Raw genomic sequence first — 20,576 nt, 5'->3', positions numbered from 1 at the left:
TCACTGCTTTTCAGGCCTCCAGCTTTAATCACTCAGCAACGTCACATGGCCAGATATGCCTTATCATTCTAATGATGGAAGGGCTATGGCCAGTGTGAACTGAATTGCTGCTGTCACCCTTGACTAGGAAAGGCTGTATGCTCCAGCTGTTGTGCAGAATTGGATTTCTGTAAAGGTCTTGCTAATCAGTTTGCGAATGGGATTGGAGAGGTGCAGAGCAAGAACATTGCTCTACAAGTTATTGTTATAAAAAGGAAAACATTCATGTGGTTCAGCCATGAAAATAATTAATTAGCTACGGTCTGAAAGAAGTTATAAAGACTGCTTATTTTGGAACATGAACGCTCAGAGAGAGAGAGCTAAACCCTCTCTTATGTTAGATATTCTTCGATATTCTCTTACATTTTTATGCCTAGGGTGAATAAATAATCTTGGATTCAACATACTAAATAATTAAAATGAGTGCATCTTGAACAGTAGTCTTCACAGCAGAAATATTTATTAAATACTAGAGGGTTAAGTGGTTTACAATTAAATCACAAATTACCTACTTTTGAATTACCACATGATCTCTATTTCTATATTTATTTCAACTGAATTTTGAATATTAATACTATGTCATGTTTCTTTTCCAGATGTTTTCTCTCAAATCTAATTAAGTATAAATTCCTGTAACCTGAGCATATTCTCATTATGACTTTTGCTCAAGTACTGACTTCATGGATGATTTATTACCATTTTACTCTCTAATAAGCAATTTAAAGTTTCCAAAAGACTTGGCAGAGTATATACATAATACATACATTTTTTTCATATTTAATCACAAATACTTAAGAGTGTGGTTTCTCTGTTCTACATTCAAGTATTTTGACTGCAGTCAGATATGTTATACAATGTGTCAAATGGTAAGCAGCAAATTAAAAAAAGCAAAAGTATCTATTATTCTTGCTTCTGTATGTCCTAAAACACCAAAAGTGACACATGTTTAGAAGTGAGTGAGTAATGTTTTCTTTTCTTTTTCTTTTTTCTTTATTTTTGGTTAGAAAGCTTTAAACAGATCTACAAACATGTGCAAACATATGCATATATGCACTTTAATTATAATTAGTTTAATTTTTTTTTTTGGTTCAATTTCAGATGCAAACATGGACCAAGGCATAGGTGTTGCAAACATTATGAAGATAATTGCATCTCTTATTGCATTAAAGTAAGTATAATAAAGTCTGTACTTTATTAACAATAGGGAATGGGTATAGAAATAACTTATTTATTTAGAAATAATTTAAAAGTAAATGGAAAAGTTGACAATAATTGCTATCATTCTTTGAATTTGACTTCAAGAGTGAGAAATTTATATATGACAATAAGTGACAATTTAGCTTTCAATATTCACCACCAGATCCTTAAATAATTTAAAAATTAGCTTGTTTAAAAATTGGCTTATTTAAAACTTATGACATAGAAGATAAGATGGGATAACAACAACAAGGAAACATAAAATCATTAAAATTTGTACTTTGTAATGTGCCCTCATTAGAACTACATCGTAGAACAGGACCCCCAGACTATGCTGTGTGCTAGCTGGATCAGCACTCACACACATACACTGTACATACTGTGCCCAATGTGGCACAGCAGCATTTAGATTTGGACTTGTAAAGCTATTTCTTTTTTTTTTTTTTTAAGACATTGAGGTAAACTGCAGAATGTCCACAGTTGCTCTACATTAAGAGAGCTAGCTATGCCCACTGGCATAAATTCCCGACTCCCTAGTGGATCTGTGTATTAGTATGTCTCTCCCTGCCACCATGCTGTTGTGCTGTCCCTCCTCCCTTCCCCCATCACCACCACTTCTGGGAAGAAAGTTATTTTCTTTGCAGTTAGCATGCCACAGGTGGCACCACCTGCTGCAGGTTCCTTAGTTTTTTTTTTGTTTGTTTTTTTTTTTTAAGGCAGAGTCTCACTTAGCTGCCCAAGCTGGAGTGCAGTGGCGCGATCTCAGCTCACTGCAACCACCATCCCCTGGGTTCAAGGAATTCTCCCATCTCAGCCTCCCAAGTAGCTAGGATTATGGGCACCCACCATCATGCCTTGCTAATTTTTATATGTTAGTAGAGATGAGGTTTCGCCATGGTTGGCCAGGCTGGTCTTAAACTCCTGATCTCAGGTGATCCACCTGCCTTGACCGCCAAAGTGCTAAGATTACAGGCATGAGCCACCATGTCCGGCCAAGTTCCATAGTTTTGAATGGTGCTGTAGCAGTTCAATCCTGTAGAAAGTTTATGTTCTTCTTACAAGTTTTAGTCTCTACTTAGTTGATAACCAGAAGAGCAGGACAGCCCCTTTATGGTTACTCTAGAAGGTGGAACTGTCCCACATTACTGCTCATGAGAGTAAACTTTCGTGGCCCAGTGTTGACGGAGCCATTTGCCCAGACCACACTTAGCTTTCCTGCCTCAGTTTAAAGTGCCCCCCGCCCCCGCAAAAAAAGTAACATTGCTCGCAGTCCAAGTCAGCTGGTACCTGGATTTATTATTTCTTCCAACTGAACATGATTGTAGTTCTAAGGAAAACTTTAGATGGGGAACTAATAGAAGTATTTAGATTAAATCAGAGGTATTTGAGAACTTTGGAGTAGGGGGAGTGATATTAAAAAAATTATTTGAGAAACTTAGTGAGAATTTCCAAGCAGTAAAAAATCTAGTGATTCTTTCAAATGTGTACCAGTACTGTAAACTTGGCAATTTATGTATAAATTGGAATACTGTATTATACCATGAATATAAAACTATCTGGAGACCTGCAGGTGAGGCATTTACACCGTAAACATGGTAAGTGAAATTTCTTGACAGTGCACCTCATTATTCCACAGGCTTAATTACACCACGTGTTAAATTACATCCCTGAGTAAATATTCATGTTAATGACATTGCCCTCAACATGCTGTGCTTTATTGACACTAACATTTTCTTGGTTCCTTATACCTGCCAACCTCTTTATTGGCTTTATGTTTTCTGTCCGGGCTGTGTGAAATGTTTTTCTCATGCTGGCTTCTTCTTTTGGGTCTATTTAAATGTCACATCATTTACATGTCTGCTGTTAACATTTAATCTAATATAGATTGCCCTGTTATGTCTATCCTAGTGTCTTACTGCCTTCATAACACTTATTATAATCTTTTATGTTTGTTTACTTATTTTCTTTTCCGCTAATTAGCATGAAAGCTCCACGAAGCCAAGGGCTCTGTGTCCTCCTCTTCTCTGTTATCCCCAGCATCTAGTGTAATGTTTGCCACATAACATTCAGCAAATATTTCCTGAGTACATTAATAAGTGGATGAATAGTTCTCTTGAAAATAGCATGAAAAAGATTGTAATGTACTTCTAATCCCTAAATCCTTAGATAATCATTATAAAGTTATCAATGACAACATAAAAGTGTGACCATTTCATGCATTTAACAAATACTAGGCAATTTCAGTTAAGCAAATGCTTGAGAATTCACAGTAATTGATTGGACAATTTGATTTTATGTTTTAATAAAGTATTAGATACTTTTAGGTAAATTAACCAGTGTTTCCTCATAGTAATTAAATTATTTGTAGAAAAGAAAACTGCAGTCCAAAAAATACAAACCTGACTTTTGGGCATGCGCTGCTAAGAGTAGATATTTTCCCATTCCAGTCTGGGTAGAGTGGAGGAGGATGGGACACCAGTATTAACAAAGTATTGGTTGGATTGTATGGAAAATACTATTTTTTTGGGTTAATGTTTTGTGCTAATTGGAATTTTTCACTCTTAATATTTAATTTTTAGTGTCTCATACATCTAAAATTCATCTTTGTAAATATGGAAATGAAATTGACCAATAATAGTCATCCTCCCTAGATCTCTTATGCACCATGGACAGTTGAAGGAAATACAGAGAAATGTTGACAGCAAATACAGATTTGTAGTGGGTTAGGTTTTTCAAGTTTAGTTTAATATACCTTAAAGCTACTATTCTCTAGAGATGTTTTAGCCTGACATAGTGGAGCACAGGAATGAAAACCTACATGTAATTCCGCACCCTCGCCCCCTGGAAGTTCTTCTTACCTGACCATTTTAAAAGTTAGCACCAAAGGTCCGAACAAATAATGAAAATATTTTTCTGTGAAAATAATCCCTACTCATGCTAATCATTAAGAACAGTCTTCTGTTAAAATTTTCAAGAGCATTTGGTTTTACTAAGTAGTTTTTGTAATGTTAGTGCTTTTGTATCTAAAACTCGTTTGTGGTTTAGGAAGTGCTTTTGTATCTAAAACTCATTTGTGGTTTAGGAATTTAAAATCCTGGTTATTGTCAACAAAATGTCAAGAAATGGAATTTTGGTGCATAGGCAAGCTTGGACAGTGCTTGTGAGACTTTTTAGGTCTTTGTAAATCAAAGAAAGTAAACTGACTCCAAGATTTCACCCTTATTGTTAAGGTAATTGTTTTAAAATTATTGCTTGAGGTTTTAAGGCTTTATTTTGAAAATTGCTGTGCTGAAAACTTAGATTAAATTTGTTTTGTCTTGTTTCTGTTTTGAGATGGTAAAATTCATATTCTATCAAAAACTTCAAAATTTGTTTCTAAATCAGATTTTCCTCCCAATTTCCTCTAGGGTTTCATCAGAATGTTTAGTGTGGGGTACTTGATCCAGTGCTGCCTCCGAATCCCCTCTGCATTTAGGCATCTGTTTACACAGCCATCCCGGCTAATTTCTCTCTTCTACAATAAAGAAAACTTCCAGCTTGGAGCTTTTCTTGGCTCTTTTGTTAGTATATACAAGGTAAGGCTTTTAGAAGAGGAAAGAAAAATGGGAAATAAATAACATGGCTGTTGTTAGAATGAGAGATGGCCTTAGTTCACTTATTTTTTAATGCTTCTTTCTGGAATATTCATAAATATTTTGACATAACCAAATATATACAATATATTGGGAAGTAAGGATGAAGAAATTTATTCTTTTAAAATATTTAATATACTCGAATGCATAGACATGTTTGCATTTATGTATAGTATTAAACATTGTGAGATATGTTCAATATATAGACACTCAGGAAATATGAATTTTTTTGATATTTCCAACATCAAAAATGATATTAATATGCCTGGTTTATTTGTCTTTTTAATCATATTTACTGCCTGGTTATTAATGTAAGCATATTTCTGACCTTTCTAGTGGAAGTCAACACTTGATAGAATCTGTGAGGATTTGCTGTTGTAACTTACATAAGTAATGACTTATGTTCCTTCTCCCACCCACTCACATTTCTTACTACACTGCCTCACATAACCAGAATTCACAGTCTTCTACCCCATTTCGTATGTTCCTATCAAAGTGCTCACATGTATATAAGCCCACACCTAAACATATATGTAGAGATCAATTTTAACCTAGTACTCTGCAACTTTAAGAGACTGGCTTTTGTATAATGGAATCACCAATATGTAAATTATATTTTATTAAATATTTAAAAGATTCTATGTCTGAATATAGTTTCTAAATGGTAAAGTATGTTAATTAAAGGTGACCTAACACATGGACATAAAGATGACAACAGAAATCACTGGGGCTTGCTAGAGGAGGGAGGGAGGGAGGGAGCAAGATAAGGACTGAAGAACTAGTGCCTGGGTAATGGCATCAATCATACCCCAAACCTCAACAGCACACAATGAACCCCTGTAACAAATGTATCCCCCGAATCTAAAATGAAGGTTGAAATAAAAAAGAAAAATAGGAGATTAGAACACGGACACACAGAGGAATGACCATGTGAGGACACAGGGAGAAGGTGGCCATCTGCTAGCCATGGAGAGAGAACTCAGGAGGAGGGAACCTTGAGCATACCTTGATCTTTGAACTCCCAGCCTGTACGACTGTGAAAAAAACAGATTTCTGTTTTTGTTTTTAATCTACAATCACAAATTGCTCACTTTTGCCTTAATTTTACTCTATAAAAGATATGTGTTTTGAGCACTGGGATTGTGTCTCATTTTGTAGGAACATGCAGCAGGTATTCCAATATGTCTGACTAATGAATTAGGGATATTAAAGGGGTGTACATTTTTTTGTGTGTACAGTGCGTACCCTGTAATGAGATTTATCTATCTTCTCTCTGTCTACAAAATAATTATAAATATATTCTTATTCATACTTTATTTCTTTGACCAAGCTTTGATATATATTTTAATAAATATATTGAAAGAAGAATATATATTCTGTGTGTATATATGTATATATATACCTACACAAATGCACACTTTGTTGTTAAACTCAAAGAAAATTGATGGGAAAACTGAATTCTGGAGTTATTTAGGGTAACATGGTCAGTGTCATTTTCTGTAAAAATTTACTGATAAAAGGTAGGTATGGATAAAGTATTTTGAAATGGAAAGGAGGAGTCATAATCTGTAGATAATGAATCCCTTGTTATGAAATATTACTAATATTAAAAACATGTTCAATATGGCTTGACTAGGAAGCATTACTAACATATTTGAATATACAAGAGTTAAGTGCAATTATTGGTAGTTGCATGTTTATATTCACATTTTAAAAAATGTGTCATGTTATAGTGTTTGTATTTATTCTTCACATAAACTCTTAACTATTCAGATGTGGATTATCTCCAACATTTTTAGCCCCAGGTTGGTTATTCCCTACCATCTAGCATATCTCAGAGTGCATTTTGTTTTGCTTTTTTATTTTTCATTTCTGTTACTATTTATGTAGGTAATACAAACAAATGGTATTAAACTAAGGAAAATACTACTGGGTCAAAATATTTCAGAAAATATTCATGTGGTGTGTTCAAAAGCTGTATGTGATTTTTCAGAACAAATTGTCCACGCCATAGTATCTTTGTAAGAATGTTAAGAGAAGGGCAGGCAAACACACCTTGTTTTTTCTGTTTCTTGGTGAACTGACCCCTTTAAAAAAAATTGTAATGTTCCTCTTTATCCTTGTTAATATTCCTTGTTTTATAGTCTATGTTTAATATTAATATAGCTACTTTAACTTTTTTTTGATTAGCATTTGATGTCATAATGTTTGTATTCTTTTACTTTAATTTTTCTGTTTTCATTGGAAAAACTGGATTCTTTTAGGCTGCATGTAGTTGGCCCTTTCTTTCTTATAGAATCTGATAATCTCTGTCTTTTAATTGGCATGTTTTTACTATAGAATCTGATAATCTCTGTCTTTTAATTGGCATGTTCTTACTATAGAATCTGATAATCCCTGTCTTTTAATTGGCATGTTTTTACTGTTTACATATAATGTATTATACTTATGATGTGGCTGAGTTTAAACCTACTTTTATGCTAGCTGTTTTGTATTTGTTCCTTTTTTTTGCTTCCTCCTTTTTTTTTTCGGCTTTTTGGTTTGATCATGTATTTTACTATGACTCCATTTCTATCGTCACGATTGCTTTATTATTTATACTTGTTCTAATTTAGTGGTTTCCTTAACATTTTATAATATACATTTTTAATATATTGGCCAATCTTCAAGTAATGTTATACTACTTCACATATAGTATAAGACCTTACAACAGTATACTTCCAATTTCTCCTTCCCATCCTTTGTTATAGGATTTAACATTTATTATTTATCTTTATGTATGTTATACACTCCACAATATATTGTTGCTATTTTTGTTTTAGATCAGGGGTCAACACACTTTTTCTGTGAAGAGCCAGATCATGACTATTTTAGGCTTTGTGATCATATAGCCTCTGTCATAACTACCCAGCTCTTCTGTTACAGTGTGAAAGCAGCTATAAACAATATATAAATGAATGAGTGTGGCTGCGTTTCAGTAAAACTTTATCACGCTAAAGTTAGAACTTTATATAATTATTACATCACTAAATGTTGTTATTCTTTTGATTTATTTTTTATTTATTTAGGACTTTAAAAATTATTATTAGCTGCTGAGTCATATAAAAACAGGTGGCAGGCCAGATTTGGCTAGTGAGCCATAGTTCGCTGACCCCTGTTTTAGATAGTTAATTCACTTTTAGTGTAAGTAAAGATAAGAAAAATATGTCTTCTGAATTTTTCACTTTTCTGTTTCCAGAGCTCTGCATTTCTCTTTATAGTTATAAATTTTATAAGTTTTTGTCTGGTGTCATATTTCTTCTACGTTTAAAATTTCTATGAGCTCAGATCTGTTGATGGATTTTCTAATATCTGGAAAAAGTCAGTTTCACCTTCAGTTTTGAGAAATATTTTCTCTGCCAGATTTGTAGTTTAGCCAGCTTTTTGTTCTTGTTAAAATGGGATGCTCTTCCCAGCATTCGATAGCTAGGCAAAAGTGGAATTATGGATTTGTTTTGAAAAATCAGTGCAATAAAAATATTCTGTGTAATTTCTTAATAGAATCTATACAGAGTAACAACTGTATAAAATATTATTCATAATTTTTTCAGTCATGTATTCAGTTTTATTTAGGTAGGATCACTAATTGGCCTGCAAGGTAATTTGATGAATTTATTCATTATAGTTGTTTGTTTTTTTTTTTTTTGTATTGTGCTATTTTTCTAGAAATAAAATAACTGAAGTCATTGTATTTTCTCCTTTACTAGGGTACTAGTTGTTTCCTGCGCTGGATCAGAAACTTAGATGATGAACTACATGCTATTATAGCTGGTAAAGCAATAATAAAAAATGAATGGTTTTTATCATACTCATCAGTGGTAGGAATGAGTCAGAAATACCATCCAATTCATCCAATTTCTATGAATCTTCCTTTCTCCATTGTAATAGAGTCCCAGTTAAGGCACTTCTCCAAATACTTTGTGATGTTTAACATATAAAGGCACTGTTGCCATATGGTGTTTTTAGTTGGCAATATAATGACTTAGGTATCTGTCATGCCGTAGGCCATAAATCCTAGTGAATGTATCACAAAAGACATCTAGTGAATGTGTCACAAAAGAACGTAAAGCCTTATAATACCATATAAGTGATTAATGAAGTTTAGGTGGATGTCATTGAAAATTCTATTTTTACCACTGAAAAATGACATATATTTTCATAATAACTTTTTAAGGGAACTTTCATTTTATTTAAAAATCTAAATATTATTTTCTATGAGTGCAATATATGTATTAAATTAAATAGATAATGTGTCAGGTATTTATTAGGAATAATCTTAGTTATTTGTATGTGACACCTCCCCTCTTCTCCCTGCCTTGGTTTTCCATTTATAGAATGAAAGGCGTGCTATGGAGAGAAGTATTATGATAGAACTAAAAATTATTGGAACTATTTAATATTAGAAGAATAGATGAATAAATATTTCCGCTTAAAATCAGAAATAACCAAGAGCCTTTGAAAAGCTATTTTTTAAAATTGTATTTGGTAAGACCACTCCTTTTTTTAAAGTTAAAATATAAATGTAAAAGTTCTTGTTATACATAAATCAGAACTATGTATTTCTAACTCTGAAGATCAATTTTTAAAATTTAAAAATATGCAGTAATAACTCACCCCATTTTAACGTGATCTGGTGTAGTACTGTGCTGATTGTGTTGTAACAAGAGGCAGTATGGATTCTATGTAACTGAATTAACATTTCTGAAGACAGTAACAAAGAAATACTTTGCGATCTGATCATTTATGTCTTATTTCTTGTTTCAGGATTTTTGGCAGGTATATCAATGATGTTTTATAAAAGCACAACAATCTCCATGTATTTAGCATCCAAATTGGTGGAGGTAAGTGAAATTTTTATGCATGAACAGGTTCCAAAGAATATAAAGATTTTAACTGCTGTTTTAGCAGCAAGTATATATCCCAATGGCAAGCATAAATTTTAATCCTCTAAAAGTATTTGTAAAGTCAATTCCACTGTTTTTCTTTCTTTGTGTGTGTATTTTCAAATATACATTAAGTGTAGAAAGAATAGTGTAATTAATCCTCATGCACCCATCATGCAGCTTCAGCAGTTATCAGCATTTGGCCAGTCTTCTTCCATCTATACTCCTCAACCCCGCAGGTACTGAGTTATTTTAAAGCAAATCCCAGACATTATGCCATTTAATCCTTTAAAAAACTCAGCATAAAGACTCCTTAAAGAATAAAGACTAAAGGCTTCTTAAAAACAAACAAATCAACAATACCACCAAAATATAACCACAGTATCATTATCATATATTAAAACTGTCTCAGTAATTCCATAGTAATATAATATATCCAATTCACTGATTATCTTATAATCTTTTTGCAATCACTTTATTTTAATCAAGTTCTAAACAAAGTTTCTTTTAGTTTGTAATAGTTATCCCCCGACTACTGCTGCTGCTGCTGCATGACCCCTCCCCCTCCCCCTCCCCCTCCTCCTCTCCCCCCAATCCCTTGACAATTATTTGTTGAAGATATAGGTCATGAGTTCATGGAATTTTCCAAATTCTGGATTTTGCTGATTGCATCCTCACTGTTGTTATTAATCATGTTTCTTTAAATCATGAATTTTTCAATTGTTAACTAGATCTTGAGGCCTAAGCAAATTCATGTTTAAATTTTTTGGGGAGGTAACAGACATATTTCACATTTACTGTGTATGTGAACTTCCAATTGCATCACATGACGAAGCAAAAAAATGTCTGGTTTTTTTTCTGTAATGCTAAGATTGATCAGTGGACTTAGGTGTTGATAGAGCCAACCTAAGGTTCCCCAATAGCTTTTTAGCTATTGGTTTTAGCAGCTGTTAATGATTATCACTGGGATTCGTTATTTCATTAAGGGTTGAAAAATGATGAAATTACTATTATTGTTTATTCTGTGTTTATTAGCTGAAATTGTTCTAAAATCGTTTTTCCTTTTCAACTATTTGGCTACTCTGAAATATGTCGTTCCAGAAAGTCAAAATAAAGTGTTGGATTACTTCATTTTAATTACCAGTGTTTAAAATGAGTTAGTACCTTAGCATCCTGCAAAGTTGACCTCTGAGTCTTTATTTTTAAAGTATTTAACAATTTAAATTTAACATATTTGATTTATTTTAACGCATTGCAGTTATTATACTCAAATTGTTCCCATCTTTGTCCATGAGTGCTTCCTTAAGTTGACTCCTGTTTGTTTTAACATAACGACATGTTAGCTTTCTTTCTATAAAACAATATATTCCGGGCTCATCTGGGACATTTTCTGCCTCAGGCATAGAAGCAGTCTTCTCTGTAATGACTGGTAGTTTGTTTTGGTGGAAAATGGTATTTTAAAATTTCAGTCCGGGTGCTAGAGGTTATTTGCTCCCAGACTAGTTATTGATTCTTGCTTTCCCAGTGAACGCTGCTAGAGAATCTCCCTCCCCTTTCTTTTTAGAGAACAGAAAATACTTTTGGAGCACATTGACATTTCTGATTCAAAGTTAGGAGTATACATTTTATTTAACTTGTTTAATCACTTGCTTTACCCAAATGTGTGTGAGTGTGAGAGAAAGAGCGAGCGAGTGAGAGAGTGAGAGAATGTGTACATCATGAAATCAGGAAGACAGGCAGGAGCCAGATCATGTAGGATTTTAAAAGCTGGGGTAAAGAATTTTTTTTTCCCTCAGTGCACTGGAAACCACTGAAGAGTTTTAAGCATGGAAGTGACAGGATTTAATTCACATTTTAAGAAGAACATGCTAGCCATTATATAGAGGGAGGCGGGACCGAAGCTGAGAGAACAGTTAGTTTCTGTCAGGAGATGGTGGCTTGCATCAGGGTGGTAGCAGTAGAGGTGAGAAAACTACACAGATTTGGTGTATGATTAGGAGTAGAGTTGACAAGACTTGCTAATGGAGAGGAAAGGGAAGTGAGAGAAAGAAAATAGTCCTTAGGTGGCAAAAATATATTCTTTAACACAGAAGAAACCAATATTGAGATCTAGTTTATTAAAGGCATTTTACAGGCCAGGCGCAGTGGCTCACACCTGTAATCCCAGCAGGCCAAGGTGGGCACATCACAAGGTCAGGAGTTTGAGACCAGCCTGACCAACATGGTGAAACCCCATCTCTACTAAAAATACAAAAATTAGCCTGGTGTGGTGGCACGTGCCTGTAATCCCAGCTGCTCAGGAGCCTGAGGCAGGAGAATCTCTTGAACCAGGGAGGCGGAGGTTGCAGTGAGCCGAGATTGCACCACTGAACTCCAGCCTGGGCGACAGAATGAGACTCTGTCTCAAAAAAAAAGTGTTTTACAGCTAAGTGGCCAGAGTTTTTTTAAGGCAAGCAATGGTATCTCTCTGTTTCTTGTGTCATCAGGCCATATCTGATCCTGGCAAAAAAATTGGCATATAAACTGTGCTGATGCAGACTGTTTTTTTAAAAAAATAGGAATATTAGAAATTTGAGCTTGCTATGTCCTTTTATGGAATTCATTGCTCTATTGTAATAGAGAATCATTTTTCTATTTTTGAAATTAATTTTATGTTAAAATACTCTATCGCTGTCCAATGAAAATGATATAAAATTCAGCTGTATAGGCCATTGTTTTCTTGGAATCTATGAGTCAAATGCATATATTTATTTAGTGTATATTATGTTCTCATTACTGTGCTAGGTACTGGAAAGATTATAGAAGTGTAGGATATGGTTTCTATCCTTCATTAACTTAGAATCTGGTTTATTAAATAAATTTTGTAATAAATAATTAGAAACACAGTTATTCTGTTGGGAAATAGCTGTTTCACTTAATATTTCTGTGATGCAGTTCTACCACATCTGAATTAAATTTTCTTCAACATGAATATACTTGCACAATATATCTGTATCTTGCAATATACTGTTATATTTTTTTCAAAATAATGGCCAATGTATAATTGTTTATCTTGTTTCCAAAATAGATTATAACCTTAAAATTCTCATAAATCCCACTCTCATATGCATTATGTACATTTACTCCTTAGTATATACTTTTGAGTTGATTTGTATGTAAAGTATTCACCTCATCATTTCCTTTGTTTGCTCTTTGGTTATGGCAGCTTACATAGATCATGAGGATTCTTTTTATGGCAACTCAGTTGGGATACAATTTAAAAAGAGTCAGAATTACTTAGCAAATATTTTAATGCCATGGTCTAGGGTAGGCATTGAAGACCATGCAAAGTTGAAGAAGAGAAGGTTGTTGCCACCTTCCTTTTAGTTCTCATCCTCTTTATGTTCTTTATTTTATGAAGAATAGTGCCCAGCATGTAGTTGACACCATTAAATCTTTACTGAATAAATTAATGAAGGTTGAACAGATCTAACAGGGAAGAGAGTACATGAGCACTGTACAGAAAGCATTGAAGAATAAGTGACATTTAAAAAGCAGAAATAAAATGCTATTGAATTTACAGAAAAGTATTAACTACTTGCAATTGGGATTTGGAGCAAAACAATGAGGGAAAGGGACAGGTTGATCCTTAACATCATTATGAAAAATGTGACATGGTTTGAGCTCTGAAGGCAGTATTAGTATTCAGAAAGGTGGAAAACATAGTTGTAGGCAGGGAGCACAATGCTCAACTATGTTTTTGATGCTGAAGTTTTTATAACTCTTGTCTTATGCTTGTTTTGCAGACAATGTATTTTAAAGGCATTGAAGCAGGGAAGGTTCCCTATTTTCCTCATGCAGATACTATCATCTATTGCATCTCTACAGCAATTTGCTTCCAGGCAGTAAGTATAGCTTTTTCAAATGAGGAATTGAATGATTCCTGTTTCTGATGTACATTAATCAAATGGGGGAAAAAACAAACTCTGGGAACATTTCAGTTTACAGTATTGCATTTTAAGCTTCCTTTTGTTTTTGTGTTTTTGGTTTCTTCAGCAAGATACCTTACAAGCTTCTAATCTTTAAACATGTTAACTTAATGGGCTAGGTCCTTTTTATGAGTACACCAATTTTTAGGTTTTAATACAGTACAATTTTTAAGTAAATTATTATTCCAGTCCCTTGGGGAAAATGTCCCAATTTAATTATCCTTCCTTTTGATTAAAAAAAGGATAATAGGCATATGCTGATAATAGGCATAAATATAAATAATTGCATTTCTGCAATATTATTCAGAACGAGGATGAGGGAGAACTAGTTTCATATAAGCATCGTTCAATCTCTTTAAGTTCTGTAACCATTATTATTGACATTAATAGTGTTAGGGCTGTTGTAAAATTTTGGGGAAAACTTTTATTTGCTCTTTCTCACAAAATGCTGCCAGGTTGAAAAACTAATTAAAATTAATAAAATGTCAATACCTCATTAAATGCTTCCTGGTAATGACTGTTCACTTAATTATTATTTCAAAAGCAACATTTTTATTTGAAGGCATATTTACAAAGATTCTTGATAGTTACCAACTTAAGCATCAATATACTTTTGCGTATTTCATCACTTTCAGTTTTTAAATACAATGAACAATAAAGATACAGGTAAAACTATTCTATTACCTAAGACTGCTGATAATGTTTGTATTTACTGAAAGAATTCTCAACTTGAATAATCATAGGCTGTGATGGAAGTTCAGACCTTGAGACCTTCATACTGGAAGTTCCTTTTAAGACTCACCAAGGGCAAGTAAGTGACTAAGCAGTTTTCTTGAAAATATTATGAGTGGTTTTATCTTTTTGAGAGAATATTCTTTCAATAGTAAAGTAGGTATTTATGTATAAATCAAATACGAGCAACTTAAAGAATAATATGGGGTATTTTTTTGAGTGAGCATTATTCTGACTATTCCCTATAATATTGTAGATATTTTAGATAGTCTAGATTAATGTCATGTTGATTTGCCAACTACTAATTAGTTACTACATAAATATTAAGTCTAACTTTTTGAATCATTGGTCATTTATTTTTGATTAAAAATATTAAACAGATTCATTAAAAATCATCTCTACATAATTAACCGATTTCCATTTTAGAAACAGTCATATTGTGTTGCCTCTTGTTGTAAGTATACTTTCCTCTGCCTTATATATCATTTTTGCTTTGTTTTGTTTTCTTACCTGATCTTCACCTAATTTGTTGAGAGGCATGAGCTTTGGAGTCAGACAGACCTAAGTTTGTTTCCAGTTCTGGTACCTTCAGCTGTGTTACTGTGGAAAATTATTTACCCTCCTGAGCCTAAGCTTTTTTCTCTCTACAGTGAAACAATAATACATACATTCTATGATTGTAGGAAAATTAAGATGCTTATAGTAGCACTGGGTAAATTGCACATATTACTATCATTATTAAGAATAATAGCAAATACTTGTATAGTCCTTACAGTGTCCAAGATATGGTTTTAAGAGGCACATGTACAATATACATGTATACATAAATATGCATTTAATCCTTAAAATAGCTCTATGAGTTAGGTACTATTATTATCCCTGTTTTACATATGAGGAAACTAAAATGCACAGAGGGATTAGATGGCTTGCCAGAGTCACCCAGTTAGTAAATGAAGGCGCTGGAATATAAAACAGGCAGCCTGGCTTCAGAATCTTCCCTCTTATCCATGTCACAGTAGATTCTTTATATTATTATTGTTAAATCATTTTTTCATCACTTAGTTTTTTGCACATTAATGAGTTTTACTAGTTGATTGTTTTGGAAGGGAACTTACTTTGGAAAAGTACTAAAAGTCACATTTATAGGCTCTCAGGGTAACTGCTGGCCAGTGATTTCAAAACTAATTTCAATCAGCTGTTTTCTCCAGAGAGAAAATTATTGTGAATAGGCACAGAAACACAGAAGGTCTATCCTGTACATTAGCTAAATTTGTGTCTTTAAAAAATGTTACATAACTTAGGTTAGGTAATGGATAACATTAGGGTATGTTTTTACTGTGTTGTGTCAATTAGACATTTGAAAACCTACATGCGATTTGCCTTTTAGTCATTAAATGTCTGCACATTTGAATGTGTTTTCTTTTGATTGTAAGACAGTAAGATGTCAATTATGAGAAAAATTACATTTAATGCTTTTGCCTCGTCGATAATGTTAACTCATTCATTGTTTAGTTTCCTGTGAATTCATTCATCATAAAAATCATAATGAACCTAATTTTCTATTTGATACAGTTTAGTGGAAAGAACTCTAGAAGGGTTTGAAATAATGATTGTCATCTATGGTTTCAGATCTGGGGATTATCTCTTTAAATAAAATATGAGACAGCTTATCTCAAAGAAGAGCATTCATGTGACTTGAATCTGCCATTGAATTTAGATCCTTTGCCATGTTAGTCTTTCCCATCCCACAAAAGATAAGTCAACTAAAGTGAATTATTTTATTTTATAAACTACATTAACATTTGTTTACTGTATTCTCTGTTTTATAGATTTGCTGTCATGAACCGAAAAGTCCTTGATGTTTTTGGTACTGATGCATCTAAACACTTTCAGGATTTCATCCCCAGGTTGGATCCAAGATACACAACTGTAACACCAGAGTTGCCCGCAGAGTTTTCTTGAAGATGATTGTAATTTATTAATGTGACTAAATGTTTTATAATTATCCTGGAGAGTTAATTATGTTGAACACAAAGAAGGGGGCCCAAGCTCGAACCTCAGTGTTATTTCAATGAGAGATACTCTTTTCCTTTGTTTTGTTTTCCTTATGAATCAAAAATTCAGAAGCTTTTTAGGAAGGTGTTGCTTAATAATTAAGCTTCCTCCATAGCTAGAATAAGATCCTGGATCACTGTAGTGATTGACATTATGATATATTATTGATCAAATTATGTCCACAAGCAATATTATATAATCTATGTAGAAGTGTAATAACGAGTACACTTAAAATTACTTTAAAAGATGTCTTTAGTTCATTCCAATATAATTCTTGATCAAAACTAGGATTATTTCTACATTTTAGGATTTACAAAGGATCACGGGTACGTGGATTTGGTCTGTATTTTTTTTAATGTTTGAATTGGTATTTGTAGTAGTGGAATGTTATAGATTTGAAGTAACTCTCCACGGACAGTGCTGCTTTCGTGTGGAGCAATTTAATTGGAGAAGTGGCCATTCTTACTTCAGGGATACAAAGATGGGTCTCATACCATTTGGATAAATGTTGTGGTATCCATGCTCATTTTTAAACTAATAAAATCATCTCTCTTCGTGACCAGTTAGTTGGGCTATTTGGCTGCCCTGTGAACCTATGTACTGATGGCAATTTAGGGGCAAATGGAAATGGACACATCTGATAGAGTTGAAATGTATGTTTTAATCTTTTACAGGAGTATTACACTTGAATATTTAAAAACAAAACTTTTAAAGTTCCTATAGGTTTATTATGTTTGTTTTCATTTATATGGACATAATTCTTCATAGCTCAGTTTATATGCCATTGTTGTATTAAAAGGGATCAAAATCCTATGGAACAAAGGCATCTTGCCAAGTTGGCAGTTTGTGTCCTCTCAGCTGTTTAACTTATGTAATAGATGTTTTGCACCTGAAAACAATGTAAAAATCCAGTGGTTGTTTAAAAAGTCTATTTTGTCACCAATTGGATTCCAGTTCTCCAGCCTTCTTTTTGAAAATCATTGTCACCATTTTTACTGTTAGCACAAAGAGGTTCTGATAATGAGAAATTCAGGACAGCTGTGATTGGAATATGGTCACTATTTACAGTTTTTCAAGGAAAAGTTATACTTTTCTATGTTAATAAAAGACTGACGTTGTCTATAGTTAACATAACATGTAGAGATGATGGTATTTTTAAAATATAATTTTGTTGCTAAAAAGTTTTTAGGCCATTGTAAATTATGTAGTAGAACTTGTGTTGCAAAAAGAATTATAACCCAGACTTTAAAAATGCTGAATCCCCCATATTCAATTTCATCAAGCCTTGTATACTTCTGTTTAAATGTAATTCAATCCTTGGTTGTTATGGCAAATAGAAACCCAACATAAAGACAGACTCTGGTACCATGGTAACAGAACCACTTTATAATTTGGTCAAAATTTGGCATTATGATTAGCTTTCTAGGATTGACCTGTTCATTTGGCAATGCTGTTAAAGGATCATTTTGGTTTCAGACTTCAAAATTGATTAATAAATTTAATCTTCACTTTTTATTCACTGGAATCAAAATGATGATTGGTACTGTGTTTACTGTTTAAAATGAAGTATTAAAGCACTGAGAAAGCACTGCTAACTGCACCTCATTTTCTCAATCCAGAAATTATGTTTATATGTTTTCTTGTCAGGTTAAAAAATATGTTTTAATTCATAAATTATTGTTTTCATTGACATTAAAAGACTGATATTAAAAGACGAATTACAAAATTTGCTGAGATTGTTTAGTAAAATGTTGCTGGTCAAAAAGGTGTATATCTACAATTTACTTTTTCATTTTTTATAAACTGCAGTCGTTTTTAAAATTTTATATAAAATGTAAAATGAAATAACTGTCGTGAAGCAGAATACAATGATGAATGTATAGCTTAATAAGTGAATAGTTAACCAATTTGCCGTGGTGGGTTGAGAAGTCCAGTTTGATTTCACTGGGACAGACTGCAAAGTGTAGTTGTTTGAGCAAACACAAAGACACTTTGTGTTTTTGAAGACAATCAGAATGATTACCTTTCTACCTCTAACTAATCAGGTATTGACTGACGACTTTTTGGCATTATAAATAAAGTTAAATAGATCCTGCATTCCAAAACATGTTTTTTAGTTTATTTATATCCTGAAGAAATAGTAAGTTTTCACTGGAACTGATTACAGTAAATAATAATATGTCCCCTTAGTCTTTCTGACATTTTTATGTAGATTGAGATTGAAAAACAGTGCATTTGGGGCAGTATTATTATGGTCATTTCATTGCTATTTTCTGTATTAATAAAATACTAGAACTAGTACCAACCGAGTGAAGATTGAGTTTGTAAGATGACAGATTGTCTCAGGTCTATTCAATTCTTAACAGTTTTTCATTAGATAATTCCAGCATCCATTTTATTACTCATTTTTGAAGTAACGCCTTTGGTTCAGTTATATTGTCCCATAAATTCTGCATTTGCTTCTGTAACTTTTTTCTTGAACTATAAATGTAGTCATCACTCAGTTGATATCTAGTTTATTTTTTGCCTTCATTTGTTGTTTAATCAGTTGTTATTTAATTTAGAATTTTATCTTTTTATTTTTTGCTCTCAGATTTTATAATGAACTTTTGTTAGAATGGACATGTCTTTTTTTTTGATGGAATCCAAATTGAGCAAATGTCACACAGTATTTTCTTTCTGTGTTCAAGTGTTCATCTCCTTGTAGATTGTATCTGGGCTAACATTTTATTGAGTTGTTAATGCTGACGGACTTGTTTCCTGCTTGTACTTTATCATATCTCTGAGCTGCTGTGTGCTCAACATTTCAAAGGTAATGAAAATCAATGTCCTTTACTCTCAGTGAGCTTTGTCCACTTGCCTGTGTCACAACCTCTCCCTTGGTGCTAATTAGGAAGCTTCTTGGGGGGCTGAAGGGAACTGACCACTGGAGCAATGGCCTAAATGTTGCTTTTGGAGCAGAGAAATCATTAGCTCAGAGATTCTCCATGCGATTTATTTTTTATTTTTTGAGAGGGGGTCTTACTCTGTTGCCCAGGTTGGAGTACAGTGGTACAATCATAGCTCACTGAAACCTCAGATTCCTTGGCTCAAGCTGTCCTTTCCCCTCAGTCTCTAATAGTGGGGACAGCAGGCATGTGTCACCATGCCTGGCTAATTTTTTTAATTTTTTTTTTGTAGAAACAAGTTGTTGCTATGTTGTCCAGGCTGGTCTCGAACTCCTGGCCTCAATCAATCCTCTTTGCTTGGCCTCCTAAGACTCTGGGATTCCAGTTGTGAGCCACCGTACCTAGCCATATTTTTATTTGTATGAGTCATAAGTTGTTTGACACAGCAACAAAGTTGCCCTTTGTTTCCCAAAGGCAAAAGTATACGTTCCATGCTAAGATATAAACATTCACCTAACACCTTGACCTGTTGCTACTTCTCCCCCTAGTAATCATGTTCACATAGAGAATTTATTTACTTCACTCAGCTGAAAACAGTGGCTAAGAAAAAATACAAGAAAAGGAATAACAAATGAATATTTTCTTTAGGGCAATGCTTTGAATGTGATAAGTAATAAGGTTACCTTCATTGTGAAGGCGATGTTTACAGTTGCCTCAAGCACTTTACTGTTGGTGCTTAAAGCCGCTGTTGCTGCCTGCTCTATCATTTCTTCTTAGCGAGGAATTAGCGAAGAAAGGAGTGTCAAGGATGTAGATGACCCTGAGATTGGGGTGCTGTCTGGGATTCTAGGACTGTATGGTACTGTGTTTCTGTTTAAAGTAATAGCCTCAGGTGCCTTTGTAATAGCCTGTAGTTTCAAAATGGGTAACTACAAAGAAATGAAAATGACTCTCGTGTGTGACTTCTAGAAGCAGAAGCCATGACGTAGCTTGTGCCCTAGGACTGCAGCAGGGTAGTGAGTGAATGGCCTTAAGCTTACAGCTATGGTGAATAAGAATGTGTGTGGTTTTACACACAGAGAAAAATGAGTGACTTTTGGTTGGAGGAAAGAATTTATATCTGATCTTTGGAAATGATTCTGT

At 33.5% G+C, this 20,576-nt stretch overlaps 1 protein-coding gene across 1 annotated transcript in view; it reads left to right on the top strand.

Annotated features, from left to right (window-relative positions):
• Positions 1 to 18,650, top strand: part of TMEM135 (transmembrane protein 135) — a 250,550-nt gene extending 231,900 nt beyond the window's left edge. The window contains exons 9-15 of the mRNA XM_017510614.2: positions 1,138 to 1,207; positions 4,644 to 4,811; positions 8,615 to 8,678; positions 9,672 to 9,748; positions 13,576 to 13,674; positions 14,502 to 14,569; positions 16,320 to 18,650. Coding sequence (XP_017366103.1) covers positions 1,138 to 1,207; positions 4,644 to 4,811; positions 8,615 to 8,678; positions 9,672 to 9,748; positions 13,576 to 13,674; positions 14,502 to 14,569; positions 16,320 to 16,452 — 679 coding nt within the window. The 3' untranslated portion in view covers positions 16,453 to 18,650. The remainder of the gene's footprint in view (positions 1 to 1,137; positions 1,208 to 4,643; positions 4,812 to 8,614; positions 8,679 to 9,671; positions 9,749 to 13,575; positions 13,675 to 14,501; positions 14,570 to 16,319) is intronic.
• Positions 18,651 to 20,576: the final 1,926 nt, after the last annotated feature.

The sequence above is a fragment of the Cebus imitator genome, unplaced genomic scaffold (assembly GCF_001604975.1).
Source record: "Cebus imitator isolate Cc_AM_T3 unplaced genomic scaffold, Cebus_imitator-1.0 Scaffold442, whole genome shotgun sequence".
Lineage (NCBI taxonomy): Eukaryota > Metazoa > Chordata > Mammalia > Primates > Cebidae > Cebus > Cebus imitator.
Note: the sequence above shows the minus strand (reverse complement) of the source record. Positions and strands in the feature narration are given on the sequence as shown.